Below are 23,209 nucleotides of genomic sequence, written 5' to 3'. Positions count from 1 at the left end.
TAGACAAAGCTGTTCTGGACGAACCCCGCCCCCTCCTCATGGTTCCTCCTCCTTATCTTTGAGGAAGTGTTGCTTAGCAACATGACACAAACTTTTCTGACAAGCTTAGTAGCTGGAACACATGTAAACATCTGGCAATACTTTCGCTTCAGCAAGGCAGGTGAGTTTTGCCTTTCATGTTGTAGTATTAAACTTAAAATAAGATAACATGTATCTGTATCTGGTTTTAGATTTGTGCAGTTAAACTCGGCTGGGATATTGAGCAGTTTAGTAGCTAAGCCTGTGACCATACCTACGGTTTATGACCGATGGCTACTAGTATTGTATACAGATCAAGCCTAGCCTAGTACTGTACATAGTTAGCTACATTATCCATTAGCTACGCTACGTCTCAGACAAGTGCACTATATTACAGTAAAATGTTAGTCAAGATATGCGGTCCACCTCAAACACAGATACATGTGAGTGAAACATTTACAGTGTGCTGAACTATTATATTGGCTATCTTACCTAGCTAACATATCAAACGGACCTCCTTCTCAGAATGAATCGTGTACGAGCTTTGGAGGGCGCGGGCTGTGTCACCTGGTGGGGCTTCAGCCCTGCGCAAGACCTGCTTTCATCAGGTGAGCCTTGTGACTAAGGGGACTTTGAGGGGTTCTGTTCAAAGAATGTTACTAACGCTATATTATTTGGATCGGATTTTTTAAACATATTTAAAAATAAATAAATTCATACTTCAGTTTTAAAGAGGTGAATTCAAAACCAACCCATTTGATGGGATTTAAATTGAAATATTAAATATTCAATGCCTTTAAAAATTCAAAGCATGATGTCACTGATTAGCTTCCATACCCATGCAACTTGTCCTACTATCTCTCTCTACCCCCCCAGGTCCAGTGAGGCAGGAGGGGGAGGTGAGGATGTTGCTGATAGGCAGTGCAGACCCACGGCACATAATGAAGACCGTAGCAGGACTGAAAGATACTGATTCCCTCCATGTGAGTCACAAGCCCACACTCGACACCCACATCCCCCACATCCCCCACATCCCCCACATCCCCCACATCCCCCGGATCCCCCACATCCCCCACATCACCAGCAGTCACAGTCATGGACGCCTGTCGGGTGAAATCCTGTTCATATGTTTATATACAAGGAGAGTGCGTGTGTCTGTGTGTCTGTGTGTGTATGTCTGTGTGTCTGTGTGTGTGTGTGTGTCTGTGTGCCTGTGTCTGTGTGTGTGTGTGCCTGTGTGTGTGTGCCTGTGTGTGTGTGTCTGTGTGTGTGTGTGCCTGTGTGTGTGTGTCTGTGTGTGTATGTCTGTGTGCCTGTGTGTGTGTGTGTGTCTGTGTGCCTGTGTCTGTGTGTGTGTGTGCCTGTGTGTGTGTGTGTGTGTGCCTGTGTGTGTGTGTCTGTGTGTGTGTGTGCCTGTGTGTGTGTGTCTGTGTGCCTGTGTGTGTGTGTGCCTGTGTGTGTGTGTCTGTGTGTGTGTCTGTGTGCGTGTGTGTGTGTCTGTGTGTGTGTGTGCCTGTGTCTGTGTGTCTGTGTGTGTGTGTGCCTGTGTCTGTGTGTCTGTCTGTGTGTGTGTGTGCCTGTGTGCATGTGTGTGTGCGTGTGTGTGTGTGTCTGTGTGTGTTAGGTCTGGGTGCTGGAGAGCAGCATAGGGGTGGTGGCCCGCCAGCTGCTGCTGCTAGCCGTGTGCTTGGCCCCTCCAGAGAGCATGGGCCTCCACGGTCAGTCTCTATTCTCCTCCTTTAGCTTCTACATGCTGATCCTGTGGATGTATCGTTGTATTAAAACGTTTTTTTTTTTTTTAACGATGAATATATACGCTTCCATGCGTCTGCTGTTGACTTACCTGTGTGCTGGTGCAGAGAAGACGGAGGTGTTTCTGGAGCTGTTTGGGAACAGTGAGGTCCGCAGCCAGACGGACGACACACTGAGACACCTGGCGGCGCAACTTAGCTTCTCTGTCAGCAACAGACAAGAAGATCCGCACCCCTGTCTCAACACCTCACATCTTAAAGTAACTCCTGTCTCAACACCTCACATCTTAAAGTAACTCCTGTCTCAACACCTCACATCTTAAAGTAACTCCTGTCTCAACACCTCACATCTTAAAGTAACTCCTGTCTCAACACCTCACATCTTAAAGTAACTCCTGTCTCAACACCTCACATCTTAAAGTAACTCCTGTCTCAACACTTCACATCTTAAAGTAACTCCTGTCTCAACACTTCACATCTTGAAGTAACTCCTGTCTGAACACCTCACATCTTGAAGTAACTCCTGTCTGAACACTTCACATCTTAAAGTAACTCCTGTCTGAACACTTCACATCTTAAAGTAACTCCTGTCTCAACACCTCACATCTTAAAGTAACTCCTGTCTCAACACTTCACATCTTAAAGTAACTCCTGTCTCAACACTTCACATCTTGAAGTAACTCCTGTCTGAACACCTCACATCTTGAAGTAACTCCTGTCTGAACACTTCACATCTTAAAGTAACTCCTGTCTGAACACCACACATCTTAAAGTAACTCCTGTCTGAACACCACACATGCAAACACACCTTACATAGTGAATGTATCGTCGACGTGTCAGCTAACTAGTTTCTCACCCGCTGCAGTTCAAGGAGATTGACGAGCTGCTCTGGATCTTCAAGCAGTGGACCAAGCCCACCTCGCCCTCCCCCCGTGACCCTTGTGACCCCCGTGACACCTCCCCCATGTCCCGGGTCTGGGAGGGCCGGGTCCGGCAGCACCTGGGGGTCCGCTACGACTCCCGGAGGGGCTGCTTCGACTGGGACCTCACCATGAAGCTGCACCAGAAAGGGGTACGGAGCCTCAGAGTCACTGTGGAGCAGTACCGGTCCTAGCACATTTGGCGCCCAAGGCAAGACTAATCACCCCCTCCCTCCCTCCCCTTCCTCAGTGTGGGGTCATTAACAACCATCACTACACCCGATGGAGGGAAAGAGGCGTAGCTTTCGAGATGAGGGAAGGCGTTTACCAAACGACCAATCAGAGCCTGCTCTCCACCAGAGTGTTCTCTAAAGTAGGTTTATAAAAAATAAAAATACATTAATTTGTATAATAATTGTTGTGATTATATTTAATATGATTCTTGATTTTGACAATAATGTGTCTGTGTGTGTGCCAGGGAGGAGAGAAGGTTCCGGCGTGGGGATACTGGGGAGACATCGTCTCCAGTCCCTACCTCTCCTTCGGCATCGAGAGTGACGATGACAAGCTGCTGCAGAAGCAGAATGGGAACCACGTCAAGGTAGCAACCCCCTCAGGATTACGCCACACACGACCTTTCACCTCTGGGTCAAGGTAGCACCCCCCTCCCCCCCTCAGGATTACCCCACACACGACCTTTTACCTCTGGGTCACGGACACGTCCGACACTCCGGCTTCAACTCATACTGCCTCAGAAAAATATCTTAAATATTGTCATTTTGTTCCATTGGCCGCGACGTGTTAAGCGTGTAAAAGGTACAGCGGAAGATAAAGGATCAGAAGCGTGAAGCTCTAACTGTGTTCAGGTGTTCAGAGTCCAGGAACGGTCTATACAGTCTGAGCGCTTTTTATTTTTCATATTCAAGGGCCATAACCTACATTTTGCATGATGACTCTCCCTCTCTCTCTCTCTCTCTCTCTCTCTCTCTCTCTCTCTCTCTCTCTCTCTCTCTCTCTCTCTCTCTCTCTCTCTCTCTCTCTCTCTCCCTCTCTCTCTCTCTCTCTCTCTGCCTCACAGACAGCTCAGGATGTGTCCTATGCGAACGTGCAGTCGCTGTTGCAGTCTCTGGCCATCAGAGGGCGCTCTCCTCTAGCTCCTCAGTCCAGACCTGATTCGACTGTGACTTCAGAGACATCGTATCAAACTGAGACGACTCACAGATCAGATGTTTATGGTATACTGCTAATATACCAACGATTAATAGTATCTATTGCGATTATACTTCACTATATATCACTATCACAATACTTTTTCTGATTACATTTCTTTGACCTTTTTCCAATAATAATAGTTGAGATAATAGTCCTAATAAGATGCTAGTATTTATGTGTTGATTGGGTGTGTGGGCGTCTCAGAGCCGCTGCAACTGGACCGGGTCTCTGTCAGCTTCCTGCCTCTGGACTCTCTCTCCAAGCTGCCGGACAAACACAGCTACGCTCAGCTCTTCAACACCATCTACTGTTCTGCAAGGTAACCTGCCTGCATGCCTCTATATGCATCTCACTGTGTGTTCAAGTTGTGCTTCCTGTGGTGTTGCTGGGTCCTCTCTCTCCCTTCAGTCTTATTCTCTCCTCCTCCTCCAGTCTTACTCTCTCTTCCTCCAGTCTTACTCTCTCTCCCTTCAGTCTTATTCTCTCCTCCTCCTCCAGTCTTACTCTCTCTTCCTCCAGTCTTACTCTCTCTCCCTTCAGTCTTACTCTCTCCTCTTCCTCCAGTCTTACTCTCTCTTCCTCCTTTCTTCAAGCATGGTGCACAATTTGGGGCCAGAGCTAAAGAAGATTGCAGCACCAAAATCCGTCCTGGTCGTGGAATTGACAAAGTGAGTTTGTTTAGAGGTATTAGATGTTTTCACGCTTAGACAAAGAACTAAATGTACCTCTGTCCCTGTAAAACATCCTAATCACGAGTGCGACATTCTATTATACCTAACTTTGCGTGTTCCCCTAGCCTGCTGTTGTGTGTCAGCCAATCCCATCTTCATCATTCCAGGTTTCTATTGGACCTCACCAAGGAGCAGGAGGAGGGGTTTGCTGAAAGCGTTGCTGCCATTGGTGTACAGGCTGGGTTTGTCCCCGCCCAGGGGGAGGAGTCTGATGTGTTTGCCACTTTCGCACGACAGGAAGAGTAACAGCGCAACAGTCCTGGTAGACACTGATATTTAGTGAGAAATCGGCCGTAGTTCATGCTAAGGCCGTAGTTCATGAGCAGTTGGAACATTCATTTCCATGTTTAGCAGGGTGGGAATATATTCATTAAACTTGCTTTTTAAATATGTACCTTGTTTTATTATGTTGTTTCGAGTTTAGTATGTGAACACTTTTACATTCTCACCTACACCGATTTGTGTAAAGGTCCTACTTTGGTCCTGATAAAGATATTCTGAACTCGTAAAACCAGGTACAACTGCAGTTCACCCTCCAGGCCACTAGGGTTCAGGCCTAATAATAATGTATTCACTTAGCAAACACTTTCAGTCGTAAGCGCCGTACAAGCTGGATTCGAACCTGCAACCTCTTGGTCTGCAGTCAAACGCCTGAGCTTAACCCATCACCCAGGGTTGCAATGACGACAAAAACAATGGTATTTTAGTCACAACACACAGCACATGTTTTAATGAACACATGAACTGGATCTGTGTTGAGCCGCGTTGTGATAAACAGCTGGGAGAGCGGTGGTGTTAGGAAGAGGGCGATCGCCCGTCTGTGATCCTCCAGGGCTCTGCTCTCACTTCCAGCGGCCGCCTACCTTGCCCTTCCCTTGGCCCTTTTTGCTGTATAGGGAGAGAGGATGAAGAAGGCTGGGGAAGGATGGAAACAGTCATATTCCACAGTGCAAGCAGAGCGCGGAGCACCCACACAACTGAGACACCAGACAAGATGGCCGACGTGATCCTACAGCGCTGTAGCTACGGACGGTGTTAAATGTTGACCCAATCGCAAGCATACGCAAAGCCCTTTTTATATGGTGAAATAACATTTGTTGTTATAACATTCATTATTTTTTACAGTGTATGGTACAAAGGCAGTCTCATTAGCATTTCCCTAAGCATCATGTGACCTGGGGGAGTCTACTTACAATTTCTGAGCGTGTTGGATTCTGTTCAGCAGCACGTTGATCTGCAGGGATGAAATGACAATCTCAGACAGTTATCACAACCTTAGGTATGACAACAACCTCAAACAGTTATCTATGATAAAACAACAACCTCAAACAGTTATTTGTGTTAAAACAACATCCTCAGACTCACCTCGTATTTCTGTCTCTTCATCTTCTCTGTCAGTTCAAACTTGTCCGACTCCAGCTGGTAGAGCCACTCCCACATCTCCTGAGCCCTCTCCCTGAAACACACAACACTGCTGAGCCCACTCCTCCCTGAAACACACAACACTGCTGAGCCCTCTCCCTGAAACACACAACACTGCTGAGCCCACTCCTCCCTGAAACACACAACACTGCTGAGCCCACTCCTCCCTGAAACACACAACACTGCTGAGCCCTCTCCTCCCTGAAACACACAACACTGCTGAGCCCTCTCCTCCCTGAAACACACAACACTGCTGAGCCCTCTCCTCCCTGAAACACACAACACTGCTGAGCCCTCTCCCTGAAACACACAACACTGCTGAGCCCTCTCCCTGAAACACACAACACTGCTGAGCCCACTCCTCCCTGAAACACACAACACTGCTGAGCCCTCTCCCTAAAACACACAACACTGCTGAGCCCTCTCCCTGAAACACACAACACTGCTGAGCCCTCTCCTCCCTGAAACACACAACACTGCTGAGCCCTCTCCTCCCTGAAACACACAACACTGCTGAGCCCAGCTGGACCAGGGGAGGGAGGAAGGATCTGGATGGGTGTCAGTCAGACCCCTGTCAGGGGGCTTCACCTTCTGAGGAGATGCAGGAAGGGGGAACAGGTTGCTGCCATCTCACCTCAGCCCATCCTCCCTCAGGTTGGCAATAGCCAGGGGTCTGTGTCTCTCTGCCAGGGTCTTCTTCTTGATCTCCCTCCCAGTCTGTCTCTTCCCCCTCCTCTGTTCCGCCTTCAGAAACACCCAGACACACAGACACACACACAGACACACACACACAGACACACAGACACACACACAAATACACAGACACACACACAGACACACACACAGACACACAGACACACACACAGACACAGTTGTTAGTGGATAAACCCTAATAAAGAGGGTATCTTCAGTAAACACACACAGCCTACCACAGGACTGGACCTGCAGAGGCCTACAACAGATCTGAACATCGACAACAGGACTGTGAAACTTGAGGCCTGGATCATGATTCTGACCTTGGCCAGGAAGCCCCCGAAGTGAGCCCCCATGTTGGAGAGCACCTTCTTCTTCTTGGCCTCATCCTCGGCTCTCTTCTTGGCCTCCTCGTCCTCCTTTCTCTGACGTTCCTCCTGAGAAAGCACCAGGGGCCAATCAGATTAGCCCACATCCCCTCACCTCCTCCTCCGGGGGCCAATCAGATCAGCCCACGTCCCCTAACCTCCTCCTCCGGGGGCCAATCAGATCAGCCCACGTCCCCTCACCTCCTCCTCCGGGGGCCAATCAGATCAGCCCACGTCCCCTAACCTCCTCCTCCGGGGGCCAATCAGATCAGCCCACGTCCCCTAACCTCCTCCTCCGGGGGCCAATCAGATCAGCCCACGTCCCCTCACCTCCTCCTCCGGGGGCCAATCAGATCAGCCCACGTCCCCTCACCTCCTTCTCCTCAGTCCAGTTGCAACGTAACACATTCATACTTACATCAACAGCCACGTGCAGGGCGGGATTTAAACCTGCAACCGCTTGATCTGCTAGTCAAAAGTTCTACCACCGAGCTCATTCAGTTTTAAACTCAGAATTCGGTCAATCCGTGACAAGCTGAAGTTGTCTCTGTGGTTAGGCAATTTTCAGTGAGCGGTTATCTAGTAGTGTTTATAGTAGTGTTAGATGGTATTTGGTGATGAGTCAAGTTATATATAGCGTGAGTGTTTATAGTGGGGTTAGATGGTATTTGGTGATGAGTCCAGTTACCGCGATCCTCGTGTGTCGGCTCCGCTCTCTCTCAGCACGTACGCGCTGTTGCTCCGCTCTCTCCGCCCGCCGGTTCTCCTGAAAGAGTCATCAGACACTTGGAACAGATCCCTGTCGGCGCACATCCGTTTATCCCCCATCAGGGAACGTTAATCACACGCTGATCTCCACATATCTCCACGCCCAAGGCTTTCCTAGTGTCATAGTTCCTGGCATAGCCACCGATAAACAGCAAGATTATTCGAGTGTGAGAGAGAGAGAGAGAGAGAGAGAGAGAGAGAGAGAGAGAGAGAGAGAGAGAGGGGAGAGAGAAAAAGAGAAAAGAGTGAGATAGAGGAGAGAGACAGAGAAAGACAGACGGAGAGATGGAGGGATGATAAAAATAATAATAAAAAAATCAAAGATGATCATAAATTACAATCCTGTCCTTCAGGCTGATTAGCTCCTCCTCCTCCTTCTTCCTCTGATCAAAATGGACGTCGATCAACGTCTGCAGTTCCAGCTGGTCCTTCTCCATCCTCTTCCTGTGGATGTCCTGCCGGAACAGTCCACACCGGACCACTGCGTTATCTCCACAGGACCACCACAGTAGCTGGTGATATCCTGAAGTGTGACTGCAAGCAAGGGTTCAAACCTACAGATAAACTCACATCAAAGTCCACCCAATCTCCTTCAGGTATCTTAGGAGCAGCAAGCTGGGAGACCATGGGCCTGTATGGAAATATGATAACATAAAAAAAAGAATATATTTTGTTATATTTTAAATTTTAAATTGTTTTATTTTTTAGACTGTTAGTTCTTAGGATTAGTTTGAATACTGTACTTTTCTACTTTTGATTGAAGATCCGTATATGTTTATTGTTTGCACCTTCCGGCCACAGTAAATTCCGTGTTTGTATAAACCTACATGGCGGATAAAACCAAATTCTGATTCTAATATGTTTTAACCTCAGAGACACCTTGGGCCTGTATGGAAATATGATGACATGTTTTAACCTCAGAGAGCCACCTCTGAACTGCACCCGTCCCCAATGTGACCCAATTTACATAGTTATTTGCCTCCTCCAGGATCATACTTGTATTTGGGTCGTTCCTCCTCTTCTGATTATCAGCCGGAGGGAAAAAAGAAAAGGTCAGAAAACAAGTAATCTTTGCCACGCTTCCCTCATCTACCCTTAAACGGGAGATTGAATGTGAGTTCGTTTTACACTGTGAGATTAAATGAAATTGTAGGGTGAGAGATTGATGGATTTAACATGTGAGAATAAGAGAGAATCTCACCTGTTTCTCCTTCCTCCTCCTCATCTGCAGAGGAAAGCAGGGAAAGAATGAGCAGAGAAAGACACATCTACGCTTACATGTAGTGTTTCTTTTTTCAAACATACATAACCAAAGTATATACCCTTACCATCCCACTGCCGGTCCCTTGAGAGAAAAAGAAATAAAGAGAAAAAGTATAATATATATGTATAGACACTTTAATTTGTTTAGCATTAGCCTAAACGGTTGTATATGTGGAAACATTTCCATGTAACTATGTAGATCGTGGTAGCTGGTGATTTTAAAATCACCACACATTTTGTATATTGCCTCCAGTCCTCCAGTTTTAAATTCACATGCACACATCTAGGTTATATCTTTCGATGTGTTGTTAACAGAGGAGTTTACAACCAACAGCGAGCGCTGGCTAGCTAGCCACTCATGAAAAACTGTGTTGTAGATTCATGGTGGTAAATGTAACCCTCTGTTGCTGGAGTATCACAGTCTGAGATGGATACTCACTCATGTTCTTCCTCTCTGTCTGACATGGTCACACTGGAGGAGGGGGAGACATGGAGGGAGAGGATGGAGGGAGACATGGAGGGAGAGGAGAGGGGGGGAGACATAGAGGGAGAGGAGAGGGGGGAGACACTTGGAGGGAGAGAGGAGGGGGGAGATATGGAGGTAGAGGATGGAGGGAGAGGATGGAGGGAGAGGAGAGAGGGAGAGATGGATGAAAGGAGGGAAGGGGGTGAGATGAAGGGAAGGTGGATAGAAGGAGAGAGATAGTAAGAGACAGGTTTTGATATTCAAACACCTGATTAAAGACTGCATACAAGCCTTCCTTGTACATCTGCTTTGCATCGTTCAGTCCCTACTGTGCGCACCCGTCAACAAGCGTAAGCCACGAAAAGGATGTTGCAAATGAAGTGTGGGTTGTTTAGAGGTTTAGCACTCTCCTGTGATGAAGAGCCCTGCGAGAGACCGATAGAGATCAAATATGACCTCACAATGTAACCATAAATACATTGTTGCTATCAGTAGATTGTTTTTTCTAAAGCAACTGAGAGGGAATTCAAACCTGCAACCTCTCAATCTGCTCAGAATGCTCTACCATTGAGATATCTTGGTCAGAGGTCCAGGTGACCAGGGGGTGATGATAGAAGACTGGGGTAGGAACCTCCACTAATCAACACCCGGGCTCTGAGAGAGGCTGAGGACTTTTGTAGATAATGAACTATGAATAGAAGAGTAGTATCTGGTTACCAAGGATTAGAGTCTGTCTGGCATCTGCTATGGAATTCACCCCCCTTAATTTAATTTAGCAGAGAGAAAGAGGGATGGATCTAGAACCATTTACCACCAGCCAAATCAATTATTTTTACCCTTGTAAATAATTTAAACTCTGCCACTTGAACTGTAAGGTGGCCAAAAAATTGTTGCAGAATTCTAATCAGGAATCTAATCAGGATTGCCTGATTAGTCCTTTTGGGACTAGAACTTGATCATAAAAGTTCTTCCCTATTTCATACATAACTTCACCCAGTGATTAACAAGGAATTCTCCAGGACAGCTGTGTGAAATCCTGTTCAGAATCACACAGGCAGTCACTCAGATGACTTATTACCAGTGATATTATTATTATCAGTCCCCCCCCACCGCACACACACACTAAATCTCCAACTATGAAGACTGAGATCCATGGATCCCAACTGAATGTCTCTCCCCAGCCCCCAGCTGGAGTGCTGCCCAGGGTGTCTGAGGGTTTGACCCTGGCAGGTGAAGGACTGATCCAGCAGAGCCTGTGTCCTGTGCTGCTCCTCTAGAGTCAGAGTTAGACCTGACCTCAGAGGGGGAGCATGTGGGGTCAATAAACCTGCTCATTTGGAGAAATACTTGACAGATTTTTATTTGTATAACTGTAATATCTTACCCGGACCAAGCAAGTCATTTATGACCTCTACAGTTTACATTGGTAGCAGAAACTCTTATCCAGAGTAAGTACAGGGACATTCCCCCCGGGGCAAGTAGGGTGAAGTTCCTTGCCCAAGGACACAACGTCATTTGGCACAGCGGGGAATCGATCCGGCAACCTTCTGATTACTAGCCCGACTCCCTCACCGCTCAGCCATCTGACTCCTTATTACTGTAACTTCGCAACTATTTTGCCTTAGTATTTATTTATTCAGTCCAACTGAGATAACAAGCCGAACAAAAACTCTTCTGTTATGTCAAATGTAAACATTAAACAATACTGGAGGACAAAATATTATGTATTCTCATAAACTTTCAGCTACATATATAATATATATAATATAACATACCTGAACACATTCCATACAAACAAAAGAGGAGGATGTTCTTACCTGCTGGAAGTGAAGGATGCCAGTTGAGACGTTGATAAGGAGGAGAGTCTCTCCTAGCAAGACACATGCAGGAGGTTCTATCCAGCAGGACACAGGGACCAGGGGATGAGTGGGGTGGTGCTAGCTGGACAGGGTGGACTAAAGGGCTTAGCTGGTGTGTGTGTGTGTGTGTGTGTGTTACTAGATGGACAAGGGGGAGAGCAGTTTAGTTGAAGGTTTGGGGGGAAGCAAACCTGCCAGCGAGGATAATGAGTCTGGAATCACTGCTGACATCACTACTGACAGGAGAGATGGATGGACAGGTGGAGGGAGAGAGTGAGATGGAGGGAGAGAAGAGAGAGAGGGGGGGTAGGGAGAGAAGAGAGAGAGAGAGAGAGAGAGAGAGAGAGAGAAGAGAGAGAGAGAGAGAGAGAGAGGAGAGAGAGAGAGAGAGAGAGAGAGAGAGAGAGGGAGGGAGGGAGAGAAGAGAGAGATGGATGGAGAGAAGAGAGAGAGAAAGTGAAATGGAGGGAGAGAAGAGAGAGAGGGGGGTAGGGAGAGAGAGAGAGTGAGATGGAGGGAGAGAGAGAGAGAGAGGGGGTAGGGAGAGAAGAGAGAGAGGGAGTGAGATGGAGGGAGAGAGAGAGAGGGGGGGGGTAGGGAGAAAAGAGAGAAAGAGAGAGAGGGGGGGGTAGGGAGAAAAGAGAGAAAGAGAGAGTGAGATGCAGGGAGAGAAGAGAGAGATGGAGAGAAGAGAGAGAGAGAAAGTGAGATGGAGGGAGAGAAGAGAGAGAGAGAGAGAGAGAGAGAGGAGAGAGAGAGAGAAGAGAGAGAGAGAGAGAGAGAGAGAGAGAGAGAGAAGAGAGAGAGAGAGAGAGAGAGAGAGAGAGAGAGAGAGAGAGAGAGAGAGGGAGAGAGAGAGAGGGGAGAAAAAAGGAGGAACAAGAGAAACTTGTAAGAAAAAATATAGATAAATGACCTTGAAAAAAGAATGTTGTCTCCTGGTGCGTTGAGATCATGGTCATGTTTTGCATGGTTCTTCAGGAAATAGATTGAGCGAAACAAAAACAACTTGAGTGAAAGTCAGCCGTCTCAGTCTGCTGTGAACACCACAACTCTCACGTCCCTCTCTCTCCTCAGGTAAGGTGCATTTACCTTCCCCTATTATCACCTGTGCATTCCTCATATATATACTCCTTTACCATAGTAGAACACCAAGATGTATCATTTACAGAACACAGAAGATTTAGGTGTGGGTCCAGAATTGTTTTAATCACTTAACCCTTATATCTTAAATCCTAAACTTTGATCAGTTCAGCTTAACAGTGTTGGACATGACTACCAAAGACGTGGACATTTGAGGGGCTTATCTGACCTAATTTCTTCAAACCTAGTCCGCTGCTGTAAGGAGTTATGTGTGTGTGTGTGTGTATCAATGTGGTGTGTGTGTGTGTATCAATGTGTGTGTGTGTTTCTGTGTGTGTGTGTAGATCAGAGCCATGCAGTGCAGAGTCTCATCTGTTGCCCTGCTCCTTGGTAAGAGTCTTTCAAGTCATCAGTCTGGTCAACACACTTCCTACAACCTTCCAGCCTCTCCAGCTCAGGACAAACTCAGTCATGAGATGATTATGTGTTTGCAGAGTTCTGGGTGCTCTCTGCCTGTGCACTCCATCAGTATCATCTGATCAGGCTTGGTATGACTTGGACTGATGCCCAGAGCTACTGTAGAGAGCACTTTGTTGACCTGGCGACTGTAGACAGCATGGAGGACATGCAGAACATGTTGAACCAGACAGGTCTTGTCACTGGTTATGTTTGGACAGGACTGATTAGAGACAGGAGTGTCAGCAGCTGGAAGTGGTCTCTTTCAGGCAGTCAGTTCTACAGAGAAGGAGAGACGGAGTACAGGAACTGGGCCCAGCCAGAGCCAATCACAGGCCAGCCCTGCGCTGCACTGGTCAGCAATGAAACAGGAGTATGGAGAGACTATGCATGTACAAATACTTACTCTTTTGTTTGTTTTAATAGTGGTGAGTTTTTCTATTCACAACAACACATCTTTCAGTTATTGATGAACGTTTGCTTGCCATTGCCTTATAGAGGAAATAATTGATGCTGAAAAGCACGAATGTCTTAAACTTAAACTTTGTGAGAGAAGTTGTAATTTTTTTAATAAGTCATTTTTAAAATAAATGGTTGGTGATTTCCTTCTATAGGAAACAATTGTTTTAAATTATTGAAACATAAAATGTACTAATCTAAGTCGTGGATACTCCTAGGTAAGGATCCTGGCAAGCCAAAGTACATCCTGATTCTAGAACCAAAAACTTGGAGAGACGCTCAGCTCTACTGCAGACAGAGTTACACAGACCTGGCCAGCATCAGGAACCAGGCTGAAAGCATTGAGATACAGCAACTTGTTCTGGGAGAGAATTCATCTGCCATCGTCTGGATCGGTCTGTTCAAAGACGACTGGAAGTGGTCAGACCAGTCTATCTCCTCCTTCAGATACTGGTGGAGTGGCAAACCAGATAATGGATATGACTGTGCAATGCCACAGAGTGTTTATTCATGGAAGTGGGGTAATGTCCCGTGTTCTCATTTGGCTTGGTTTGTTTGCCACAATGGTGAGTGAGACTTGGCAGGTGCCAGTGTGCTTTGAACGTGTCAGTGGTGTTTTCTAGGTGATGAGCAGGCCTATACTAACAAGGGTTTCCTGTATGTCCTCTATTAAAGAGCAGTGATACATGGTGGGGACTTGGCAGAGTGACAGTATGCCCTCTACTTCATATTATTACACAACTACAAATCTTAATCTAGATTATTTAGTGGTGAACTACCCTTGTAATATTTTTTTTTAACTGAATGAATTGTGTTAATAGTCGTGAATAGTGTCATAAAGGAGCTGTAACTCGTGTATAAGATATCTTGTCAATCCTGCATTACATGTAACTGTATTTAAGTGATAGTGCATAATGTACTGTAATGTACAACTGTGTTGTAACCTCCCCATTCTTACCCAAGGAAGCATCACTAAGAGGTTAACTGGGAGAGTGGAACTGGTTCCTAATTCACCTTCAGACTTAGAGGATCCTGCCATGTTGGACTCCATCTTGCAGCAAGTGAGTGTCTCCCTGTGTGAGGGAAGGCAGTCCTCTGACTGTACATGATGTGTAGTCAAAGTCTCAGTCATTACAGACAACCAGCAGTTACACCCTAGAACCATGTAAGGATTGTTATTGCAGTAAGAATACCCTTTACAGATGTAGCTGACAGTGACAGGTTGGTGAAACACACATACTGATCCAAGACTAGTTTAGTGTTCTACATTAAACCCCATAATGTGGTGTAACCATGACAGTGTGACTGTGCCCCCAGATGAAGGCAGCTGGAAGGATCCCTGAGCACAGCACGCTGAGATGGAAGAAGCAGAAGGATGGGAAGGTTTTCCACAAGAAGGAGGAGGAGGGAGGAAGAGGAGACACGTGTCATTAACAAGTCACAGCTACTAAATGTTGTTAACTGTCTCTTGTATCTCTGACAGTACCGATGATGTCAATGACATTTCTGTAACTAGCAGATGATGTCCTTATCAATTCATACAGTTTATTTGTTCTTATTAATCAGGTGGTGGGTAACATAAAATGAAATAAAGCCTACTGATCTTGTGGCCTTGTCTCATCATGTATATATAACAGATACAGCTACATGATTCCATACCTTGTAATGTTGTGAACCTGGTGTAATCATATCATTATATGTTTCACTAACTTGTAGTCAAAATCATACACGTGTTTTGCCCATTTGTCTGTAAAATGTCTAAGATTATGCTAATATTAGCAAACTGTGGCATTAGCAATTAACAAGGCTTGCAATTGAGTATTATCACTTTATATACTACATAGAATAATTCCAATGTTGCCTGGGTGCTACGTGGTATCGCTATAGATCTGGTCCACGTCACACAATCATCCACTGACAACAGGAAGCGCCCCCCAAGTTACAACTTCTATTTTCTCCCTTACTGTGACATGTTGAATTCTTAGTGACATTTCAGACGCACACGTACCTCCCGTTGAAGTTATTTTAATGCTCGACAATGTGTGAAAGCATGCGGCGCAATAATAAAATAAAAAAAAACACTTGGTCTTTACGACCACAACAACCCACTTTAAAATGGTCATAACGAATTAACAATACAAGTACACAATGCTCTGTACGGGTTGAAAATAAGCACTTGTGGACGTAGCTTTATCTAAATGTCTCCCTTCCCTGGACGTAGACTGGGCACAACAGTGGACTGGTGTGACTGATGCAGCCTGGCAGCAGTTTGAACCTGCACTGTCAACAGATCAGCCCACACAAAGCAGTGGATAAAAACAAACTTCTTTTGTATTTAACTTTCCAAGTCCACTTCTCTGGCAGAGGAGCCTGCCTGACAGTTTTGAGATGCAGCCGACCTGAGAGTGTTGAGACACAGCCCCGTGAAGCACAAGGTCAACATGAAGCACATAAGGTAGTATGTTATGAGTTATGACAACATGCATTACATTGACAGTCGTTGCATGACATCCACTATACTGGCAGTCCAGCTGAAACAGTTCCAACCTTCTGGGTTTCTACCATTTGCTGCAGATAATAGAGGAAGTCCCGCCCCCTAGTGGCTGGTAGGGGTCACAGAAAGAGGACCCTCATCCACTCCCAGGCACTGGTCCTTAAATCCCACAGCTATCAAACCCAGGAAGAGACGGCCAGGGAGAGAGCGATCCTGCTGCCCTCCAGGAGGTCCTCAGGGGGGGGAGAGAGCGATCCTGCTGCCCTCCAGGAGGTCCTCAGGGGGGGGAGAGAGAGCGATCCTGCTGCCCTCCAGGAGGTCCTCAGGGGGGGGAGAGAGAGCGATCCTGCTGCCCTCCAGGAGGTCCTCAGGGGGGGAGAGAGCGATCCTGCTGGCCCTCCTGGGGGTCCTCAGGGGGAGGGGGAGAGCGATCCTGCTGCCCTCCTGGAGGTCCTCAGGGGGGGGGGGAGAGCGATCCTGCTGGCCCTCCAGGAGGTCCTCAGGGGGGGAGAGAGCGATCCTGCTGGCCTCCTGGAGGTCCTCAGGGGGGGGGAGAGAGCGATCCTGCTGCCCTCCAGGAGGTCCTCAGGGGGGGGAGAGAGCGATCCTGCTGCCCTCCAGGAGGTCCTCAGGGGGGAGGGGAGAGCGATCCTGCTGCCCTCCAGGAGGTCCTCAGGGGGGGGAGAGAGAGCGATCCTGCTGCCCTCCAGGAGGTCCTCAGGGGGGGGGAGAGAGAGCGATCCTGCTGCCCTCCAGGAGGTCCTCAGGGGGGGGAGAGAGAGCGATCCTGCTGGCCCTCCTGGAGGTCCTCAGGGGGGGGGGGAGAGCGATCCTGCTGGCCCTCCTGGGGGTCCTCAGGGGGGGGGAGAGAGCGATCCTGCTGCCCTCCAGGAGGTCCTCAGGGGGGGGGGGAGAGCGATCCTGCTGCCCTCCAGGAGGTCCTCAGGGGGGGGAGAGAGCGATCCTGCTGGCCCTCCTGGAGGTCCTCAGGGGGGGGGAGAGAGCGATCCTGCTGCCCTCCAGGAGGTCCTCAGGGGGGGGAGAGAGCGATCCTGCTGCCCTCCAGGAGGTCCTCAGGGGGGGGGGGGGAGAGCGATCCTGCTGCCCTCCTGGGGGTCCTCAGGGGGAGAGGAGAGCGATCCTGCTGGCCCTCCTGGGGGTCCTCAGGGGGGGGGGGGGGAGAGCGACCCTGGTCTGAACCCAGAGGCGACGTCATCCCCACACCACTTTCCTCCCTCTGCACCTCTCCTCACCACTGGATGTGAGGGGGCTGTGTGTGGGCCTGGCCAGTGGGCTGCTGGGTGTACTGGGTGTGGAGCAGTGCTCTGGCCTGTGGGGAGTCCTGGCCCTCCAGCCAGTCCTGGTACAGGGTGTGGAGGCTGGGGCTGGTCTCTGGGAGGCTGACTGGCAGGCTGCTGTAGGCCTCCTCCATCTGCTGCACCAGGGCCTTGTCCACACGCCCCCCCGCCGGCCCCCCCGCCTCCCCCTCCGCCTGCCCACGACCGCTCAGACATCCTGGGGGAACAGAGAGGGGGGATCGTCACATGTGGTGTGTGTGTGGTGAGGGATGTATGGTGGCTGAGCGGTGAGGGAGTCGGGCTAGTAATCCTATGGTTGCCGGATCGATTCCCCGCCGTGCCAAAATGATGGTGGTGTGTGTGGTGTGTGTGTGTGTGTGGGCTGGGTACCTCCGGGGCAGGACAGCACCTCCACCAGCTGGTAAGGCAGGCGTCCCTTCCTCATGCGGTGAACCAGGGTCTGGATGTTCCTGAAGCCGTACACGGCCGCAAACTGCAGCACGGCCTCTCCCTCCTGCTCTAGACTCACCTCCTGGAAGTCCCGGTTCCTGCCAATCACAAACAAGCAAGCAAACAACAACCAATCAGCTGAGTCTGCAGCTTGCCCTCTCTCCCTGGCTGTGTCTCCCTCAGCCTGCTACCACCACGCCTCAGCCTGCTACCACCACACCATGAGATCTAACAGGGAACCTAGAACCTTCTACGTGGAGGATCTAACAGGTGTTCTACCTGAGGGTCTTGTAGGTGACCTGGTGGACCTCCAGACTGAACAGCTCCTTAGCGGCGTGTTTGAAGACGTGCTCCAGGAAGCCCTCAGAGCCTCGGCCCTCGTGTCGGACCATCCCTGTGTCGGCTGCCTCCCCCATGCTACACACACACAACCAGATACACATACACAAACCCACACACTTATCAGAACACAAAACACACACAAAGAAAAGCAAAAATGTGCTAGCTTGTTTATCAGGCACACACACTGGACTGATCGGACACTTCCTGACTCACATGTGATCTAGAGGGACAGAGTCCAGCTGCTCCACAGTCACCTTCCTCTGCTTCATCATGAGCAGCACCTCTCCTGGAACACACACACACACGCGTCACTAATGACAGGGAGGAACCGAGAGAATGCCAGGTGATTAACTCGTGGTAGTGAGACCTGATGATGCCTCAAAAAGAAGAATTGTGAGGAAGTGAGAGAGAGAAAAGAGGACGTTTTCACATTTATGCTGAGTTTGACCGAATAGTACACAGATGAAAAGGGAGAACAGAAGAGGAGACAAAGACAGAGAGACAGAGAGAGACAAAGAGAGACAGAGAGAGACAAAGAGAGACAGAGACAGAGAGAGAGAGAGAGAGAGAGAGAGAGAGAGAGAGAGAGCGAAAGAGAGGCAGATAGAGCGTCACCTGAGGTGAGGACACAGTCCACGTCTCTGCTCTCCAGCAGAGAGCTGTAGAGCTCCTCTCTCACTGCCTCCAGTTTCTTATCGAAGCACGGAGCCACCACCACATGGTACACCTGCTCCCTCCTCAGCATCTAAACACAACACACAGCAGGTCACCATGACAACACACACACCAGGACACCATGACAACACACACCAGGACACCACCACACTCAGCTACTGGCTGGTAGAGTGAAATACACAGGACAGGGTGGCAGGAGGGTGTGTGTGTGTGTAAGTGTATGTGTGTAAGTGTATGTGTGTGAGTGTGTGTGTGCTGACCTGCTGTCTGCAGAAGTAGTCTTTGACCAGGGAGCCCATGATCTGCTGAGGAGACCTGGCTGTACACAGGTGAGGGGTCACCAGGGTACCAAGGACACGCTCCGCGTACCGGATCCAGCCTGCACGCACACACACGTCAGAAAGAGAGATCCAGCTAGATGGCTAGATGAGAGCTAGAGAGCCGGGAGCACAGGGAGAGATAGGCCCAGAGGAGCCTCCCCCTCTATCTCTGGAGGGGGAGGACTGCCCCCTCTATCTCAGCTCAGCAGCCCTTCTCTGCTTTCTGCTCCATACCCCACCACTACACCCCAGTCACCACACACATGCATGGAGTACAGAGGAGAGGAACAGGAGAGGAGGAGAGGAGGGAGGTGAGGAGGCTCACCTGGGCAGGAGGAGGTGAACATGGGCAGGGCGTGGGCATCGTGGTGCCGTCGGCGGTACCTCTGGATAAACTCTCTCTGGCTCTCCACAATACTGAAGCCAGCTGCCAGAGTGGTGTCAAACACATACCTCACACCTAAATGAGAGAGAGAGAGAGAGGGGGGGGGAAAGAGGGAGAGAGAGGGAGAGAGAGAGAGAGAGAGAGAGAGAGAGATAGAGAGGGAGGGAGAGAGAGAGAGGGAGAAAGAGAGAGAGAGAGAGAGAGAGAGAGAGAGAGAGAGAGAGAGAGAGAGAGAGAGAGAGAGGGAGAAAGAGAGAGAGAGAGAGAGAGGGGGGAGAGAGAGAGAGAGCGAGAGAGAGTGAGAGAGAGAGAGAGAGAGAGAGGGCAGGAAAGAGTATTGATATCACGCTTCTATGACGAATGCCAATGAGTACAACACATGTATCCTCAGACATAGACTGAGAACTAATTCTCCCTCATGAGACACAAACAAGCTGACACACAACACACACAACACACACACACAGGCTCACCCAGACTCTTGAGGAATCCACAGAGCTTGTGTGTGGCCTCTGGGATGCCCAGGCCAAACTTGACAGAGAAGAAGGGGAGGGCCTGGGGGCACAGGGAGACCAGCACTGTCCTGTGATTGGTCACGTCACACCTCTGTCGCACGCGCGCGGGGGGGGGGGGGTCACAACACAGAACATCAGGGTCAGAACACTCGTCTGTGGATGCAGGAACTTCCCATCTCTTCATTTCCTCTCAACACCGAATTTGAATCAATGTACTTTTTTGGCAGGAGTTTAATGTCCTGCCCTCTCTGATTGGCTGAGATCTGGCGGTGTGGGCTTCGCAGACCAACCATATGGCTCGGTGCAACATGGCTGGTGGTCTAGGAGGAAGGAGGGCCGGTACCTTGTTGAGGGCTAGGACTCGCTCCAGCTCCTCCCGGTTCTGCTGAGCTATCTTCTGGCTCTCTTCCTCTGACACACAGCCTTCACACGACAGACACGCACTCAGCAACACCTGGGACGACTCTGTCACCTGGGGGCGAGACAGATGAGGTTATGGGGAAGGAGAGAAGAAGAGAGAGAGAAAGAGGGAGAAAAAGAACAAGGAGGGATGGAAAGGGTTGGGATTGGAGAGAAAGAAAGATATTCTTGGTAGTAACAACAGTTTTTGTCCTATTCTCTAACTCTACACAGGGCTGATGTGTTTGTCTGAGCATGCTGTCATAGGAGGAGAGATGGAGATGTTCAGTACCTCTCCATCAGGGTCCTCCTTCTCCTGTAGGGAACTGGACCCTTCCACATTTTGCTTCTTGTTGCACTGAAAGTCATGAGTGCAAATAGATCCAAAAATATAAACACGTTCATTCAGCAGACATATTCATACAAGCATTACTCAGGCCTGGATTCGAACCTGCAACCATCCAATGTCCCTCCAAAAAATGTATAAATATGTATATTATATGTCTTTCTAGTCTCCTTCTGAGCATAGTTAGCTGGTAGGTAGCATTTACATTTAGTCATTTAGCAGACGCTCTTATCCACAGCGACTTACAGTAAGTACAGGGACATTCTCCCTGAGGCAAGTAGGGTGAAGTGCCTTGCCCAAGTACACAACTTCATTTGGCACGGTCGGGAATCGAACTGATAACCTTCTGATTAATAGCCGGACTCCCTAACCGCTCAGCCATCTGACCCCCCTATAGCGGGTCCCGCTGGACAGTCTTACCTGCTTGGTGCAGTTCTCACACTTGTCCTTGCGTGCTCCTATGTTGACTTGGGTTGACATCTTCCCTCAGAGCACTGCTGGATGATAGAAACACACACTCAACACACACCACCTAACACACACTCAGCAACACATCCTGCAAGCCTGCCATGCAGCCCAACACTACCTTACACAACCTAGCATAACCCAACACAGCCCAGTACACCCCAACACAGCCCAGTACACCCCAACACAGCCCAGTACACCCTAACACAGCCCAGTACACCCCAACACAGCCCAGTACACCCCAACACAGCCCAGTACACCCCAACACAGCCCAGTACACCCTAACACAGCCCAGTACACCCTAACACAGCCCAGTACACCCCAACACAGCCCAGTACACCCTAACACAGCCCAGTACACCCTAACACAGCCCAGTACACCCTAACACAGCCCAGTACACCCCAACACAGCCCAGTACAGCCTAACACAGCCCAGTACACCCTAACACAGCCCAGTACACCCCAACACAGCCCAGTACACCCTAACACAGCCCAGTACACCCTAACACAGCCCAGTACACCCTAACACAGCCCAGTACACCCTAACACAGCCCAGTACACCCTAACACAGCCCAGTACACCCCAACACAGCCCAGTACACCCTAACACAGCCCAGTACACCCCAACACAGCCCAGTACACCCCAACACAGCCCAGTACACCCTAACACAGCCCAGTACACCCTAACACAGCCCAGTACACCCCAACACAGCCCAGTACACCCTAGCACAGCCCTGCCTGAGAATCTGAGCTGCACTGCTACATACTCCAGAAGGAATGAGATGTGTATCCCTGTCTGACTGTGTGTCTGAGAACTGCTGACTCCGCCTCTGAGTGTCTGCATGTTCAACACCCTGCTAGTCTGCTGCCCAATCAGGAGGCTCTTAATCTAGCAGCATATCCAAACTGTCTAGTTAATGATAGAGAATGAGAGGTTAAGGAGAAAGTTGTTTCCTGTCTTTGGAGTTAAATACCCACTCATAAACATTACATCATCCCTGCCATATCCCTTTCTTTCAAATCTATACTTACAGCCTATTAATTATAGCCTTCAGATGAGAAAAAGTTGATAAATATATATTTTAGAATGATACACCCCAAACCATGCCATCGCGTGAAAGCTTCCTAATTCCCTCCATTCAAAAGAATGATGACACTTCTCATCTAAAGGCCCAAAACGTCGCAAAGAAACAAAATAACCACAACATGCAATCTTCTTCTCCAAATGACGGCATATTCCATCAAACAACTACAGCATAAATAATAATCGTAACAGACAAATAACAGTTTACTATCAGATCTGATCTCATATTCCTTCAGAAGACTGGAGATGGCAAGATTGACTTATTACTAGGCAGATTTGCTTTGCAGATCCGAGGTTTACCTCAGGTAACCTTTATTGGCAATAGAAACAAAATTGGCTCATTCTATGAAACGAATAATGGATCAAACTCACCAGTTATAATTGTGTCAAGAATTTTGCTTCCAAGCAAAAGGTCTGGTCAAGTTCTCTGGAACAGTGAAGAAGAAAGCTAATATGTGACAGTTTGAAATTATGACCACTAGAAACGGCAGGGCAGGTGAAGTTAAACAGTTACATCGCACTGTGTGGTTTTATTATCATAGCATTTTAAGATGACCTAGTGGTCACGGATAAGAGGCGATTTAGCGACCATTTTAACTACTATTTAATGTAATCGATACGCTACTCTTTAGAGTCAGTCATTTCAGATATCCTAGCAGACTACTTTCCCACCGCTAGACTCCATTGTGTCCCGGACCCGGTTCGTCATGAGCGCATGCGCAAATGACAACCCGCTGTAGCTCGTGCGTGCTTGCTCACACGAACAAACGTAACCCAAAACACGTTCCCTTTAATTTCCCTGAAAACCGTTTTCTATATAGTAGAAAACCTACGTACCCAACGTGTTCTGTTAAAGCAGATGAAAGCCGTACCAGAGACATTCTCTGGCCGTACCATTTAGTCGCTCAGCTAAAAACTAAAATACTTGAAACACAGTTCCTCAAGAATAAATGACGTAGAGGTCTAGCG

The 23,209-nt window shown here is 48.6% G+C and overlaps 4 protein-coding genes across 14 annotated transcripts; 2 read left to right on the top strand and 2 right to left on the bottom strand.

Moving 5' to 3' along the window:
- Nucleotides 1–81: 81 nt before the first annotated feature.
- LOC124488227 (dynein axonemal assembly factor 3-like) lies at nucleotides 82–5,024 on the top strand. Of its 3 annotated transcripts, none has more exons than XM_047050799.1 (12): nucleotides 82–156; nucleotides 544–626; nucleotides 895–1,001; nucleotides 1,643–1,736; nucleotides 1,878–2,029; nucleotides 2,635–2,841; nucleotides 2,940–3,062; nucleotides 3,168–3,290; nucleotides 3,768–3,924; nucleotides 4,106–4,220; nucleotides 4,495–4,569; nucleotides 4,740–5,024. In XM_047050799.1, exons 2-12 carry the CDS (start codon nucleotides 545–547, stop codon nucleotides 4,876–4,878), a joined length of 1,374 nt encoding a protein of 457 aa, XP_046906755.1. In that variant the 5' UTR covers nucleotides 82–156; nucleotide 544; the 3' UTR covers nucleotides 4,879–5,024. The 3 variants fall into 3 exon arrangements, with proteins under 3 accessions (XP_046906755.1, XP_046906753.1, XP_046906754.1); XM_047050797.1 differs by having other exon boundaries at nucleotides 101–160; nucleotides 515–626; XM_047050798.1 differs by having other exon boundaries at nucleotides 105–160.
- A 215-nt stretch (nucleotides 5,025–5,239) lies between these two features.
- Nucleotides 5,240–9,221, bottom strand: LOC124488229 (troponin T, slow skeletal muscle-like). 5 transcript variants are annotated; one of them, XM_047050801.1, is made up of 11 exons: nucleotides 9,212–9,221; nucleotides 9,085–9,108; nucleotides 8,880–8,904; nucleotides 8,454–8,514; nucleotides 8,222–8,338; nucleotides 7,804–7,881; nucleotides 7,071–7,184; nucleotides 6,689–6,798; nucleotides 5,998–6,088; nucleotides 5,826–5,866; nucleotides 5,241–5,547 (listed from the first exon to the last, which is right to left on the bottom strand). In XM_047050801.1, the coding sequence occupies exons 4-11, from the start codon at nucleotides 8,508–8,510 to the stop codon at nucleotides 5,475–5,477; spliced, it is 681 nt and encodes a 226-aa protein (XP_046906757.1). In that variant the 5' UTR covers nucleotides 8,511–8,514; nucleotides 8,880–8,904; nucleotides 9,085–9,108; nucleotides 9,212–9,221; the 3' UTR covers nucleotides 5,241–5,474. The 5 variants fall into 5 exon arrangements, with proteins under 5 accessions (XP_046906758.1, XP_046906757.1, XP_046906760.1 ...); XM_047050804.1 differs by lacking the exon at nucleotides 9,212–9,221 and having other exon boundaries at nucleotides 5,242–5,520; XM_047050803.1 differs by lacking the exon at nucleotides 9,212–9,221 and having other exon boundaries at nucleotides 5,245–5,520; nucleotides 8,442–8,514.
- A 3,295-nt stretch (nucleotides 9,222–12,516) lies between these two features.
- Nucleotides 12,517–14,997, top strand: LOC124488165 (macrophage mannose receptor 1-like). The gene is made up of 6 exons (XM_047050704.1): nucleotides 12,517–12,548; nucleotides 12,899–12,944; nucleotides 13,049–13,438; nucleotides 13,688–14,035; nucleotides 14,433–14,530; nucleotides 14,787–14,997. The coding sequence occupies exons 2-6, from the start codon at nucleotides 12,908–12,910 to the stop codon at nucleotides 14,901–14,903; spliced, it is 990 nt and encodes a 329-aa protein (XP_046906660.1). The 5' UTR covers nucleotides 12,517–12,548; nucleotides 12,899–12,907; the 3' UTR covers nucleotides 14,904–14,997.
- Nucleotides 14,998–15,272: 275 nt separating this feature from the next.
- Nucleotides 15,273–23,188, bottom strand: narf (nuclear prelamin A recognition factor). 5 transcript variants are annotated; one of them, XM_047050698.1, is made up of 13 exons: nucleotides 23,078–23,188; nucleotides 22,613–22,667; nucleotides 21,114–21,190; nucleotides 20,640–20,705; nucleotides 20,292–20,420; nucleotides 19,907–20,039; nucleotides 19,374–19,508; nucleotides 18,989–19,107; nucleotides 18,669–18,798; nucleotides 18,267–18,339; nucleotides 17,991–18,128; nucleotides 17,652–17,809; nucleotides 15,273–17,478 (listed from the first exon to the last, which is right to left on the bottom strand). In XM_047050698.1, exons 3-13 carry the CDS (start codon nucleotides 21,171–21,173, stop codon nucleotides 17,213–17,215), a joined length of 1,407 nt encoding a protein of 468 aa, XP_046906654.1. In that variant the 5' UTR covers nucleotides 21,174–21,190; nucleotides 22,613–22,667; nucleotides 23,078–23,188; the 3' UTR covers nucleotides 15,273–17,212. The 5 variants fall into 5 exon arrangements, with proteins under 5 accessions (XP_046906654.1, XP_046906656.1, XP_046906655.1 ...); XM_047050700.1 differs by having other exon boundaries at nucleotides 21,114–21,187; XM_047050699.1 differs by lacking the exon at nucleotides 23,078–23,188 and adding an exon at nucleotides 22,913–23,064.
- Between the last annotated feature and the right edge of the window lie 21 nt (nucleotides 23,189–23,209).

Source organism: Hypomesus transpacificus, unplaced genomic scaffold, assembly GCF_021917145.1.
Source record: "Hypomesus transpacificus isolate Combined female unplaced genomic scaffold, fHypTra1 scaffold_127, whole genome shotgun sequence".
In the NCBI taxonomy this organism is placed as follows: Eukaryota; Metazoa; Chordata; class Actinopteri; order Osmeriformes; family Osmeridae; genus Hypomesus; species Hypomesus transpacificus.
The sequence above is the reverse complement of the archived record's forward strand: the minus strand, read 5'-3'. Positions and strand labels throughout refer to the sequence as shown.

What these genes read in the sequence shown, in the direction of transcription:
- narf (XM_047050698.1), bottom strand. Translation starts at nt 21,173, where the DNA reads ATGTCAACCCAAGTCAACATAGGAGCACGCAAGGACAAGTGTGAGAAC. An exon ending in AGGAGGACCCTGATGGAGAG is followed by an intron (nt 20,421 to 20,639) that starts GTACTGAACATC and finishes TCTCGCCCCCAG; the next exon opens with GTGACAGAGTCGTCCCAGGT. An exon ending in GGTGCTGTCCTGCCCCGGAG is followed by an intron (nt 17,479 to 17,651) that starts GTACCCAGCCCA and finishes CTGTTCCCCCAG; the next exon opens with GATGTCTGAGCGGTCGTGGG.
- LOC124488227 (XM_047050799.1), top strand. Translation starts at nt 545, where the DNA reads ATGAATCGTGTACGAGCTTTGGAGGGCGCGGGCTGTGTCACCTGGTGG. An exon ending in GCAAGACCTGCTTTCATCAG is followed by an intron (nt 627 to 894) that starts GTGAGCCTTGTG and finishes CTACCCCCCCAG; the next exon opens with GTCCAGTGAGGCAGGAGGGG. An exon ending in ACCATCTACTGTTCTGCAAG is followed by an intron (nt 4,221 to 4,494) that starts GTAACCTGCCTG and finishes CCTTTCTTCAAG; the next exon opens with CATGGTGCACAATTTGGGGC.
- LOC124488165 (XM_047050704.1), top strand. Translation starts at nt 12,908, where the DNA reads ATGCAGTGCAGAGTCTCATCTGTTGCCCTGCTCCTTG. An exon ending in TTGGTTTGTTTGCCACAATG is followed by an intron (nt 14,036 to 14,432) that starts GTGAGTGAGACT and finishes TTCTTACCCAAG; the next exon opens with GAAGCATCACTAAGAGGTTA. An exon ending in TGGACTCCATCTTGCAGCAA is followed by an intron (nt 14,531 to 14,786) that starts GTGAGTGTCTCC and finishes CTGTGCCCCCAG; the next exon opens with ATGAAGGCAGCTGGAAGGAT.
- LOC124488229 (XM_047050800.1), bottom strand. Translation starts at nt 8,510, where the DNA reads ATGGTCTCCCAGCTTGCTGCTCCTAAGATACCTGAAGGAGATTGGGTG. An exon ending in ACTTTGATGTGAGTTTATCT is followed by an intron (nt 8,339 to 8,441) that starts GTAGGTTTGAAC and finishes CTGTTCCGGCAG; the next exon opens with GACATCCACAGGAAGAGGAT. An exon ending in TGAAGAGACAGAAATACGAG is followed by an intron (nt 5,867 to 5,997) that starts GTGAGTCTGAGG and finishes TCATCCCTGCAG; the next exon opens with ATCAACGTGCTGCTGAACAG.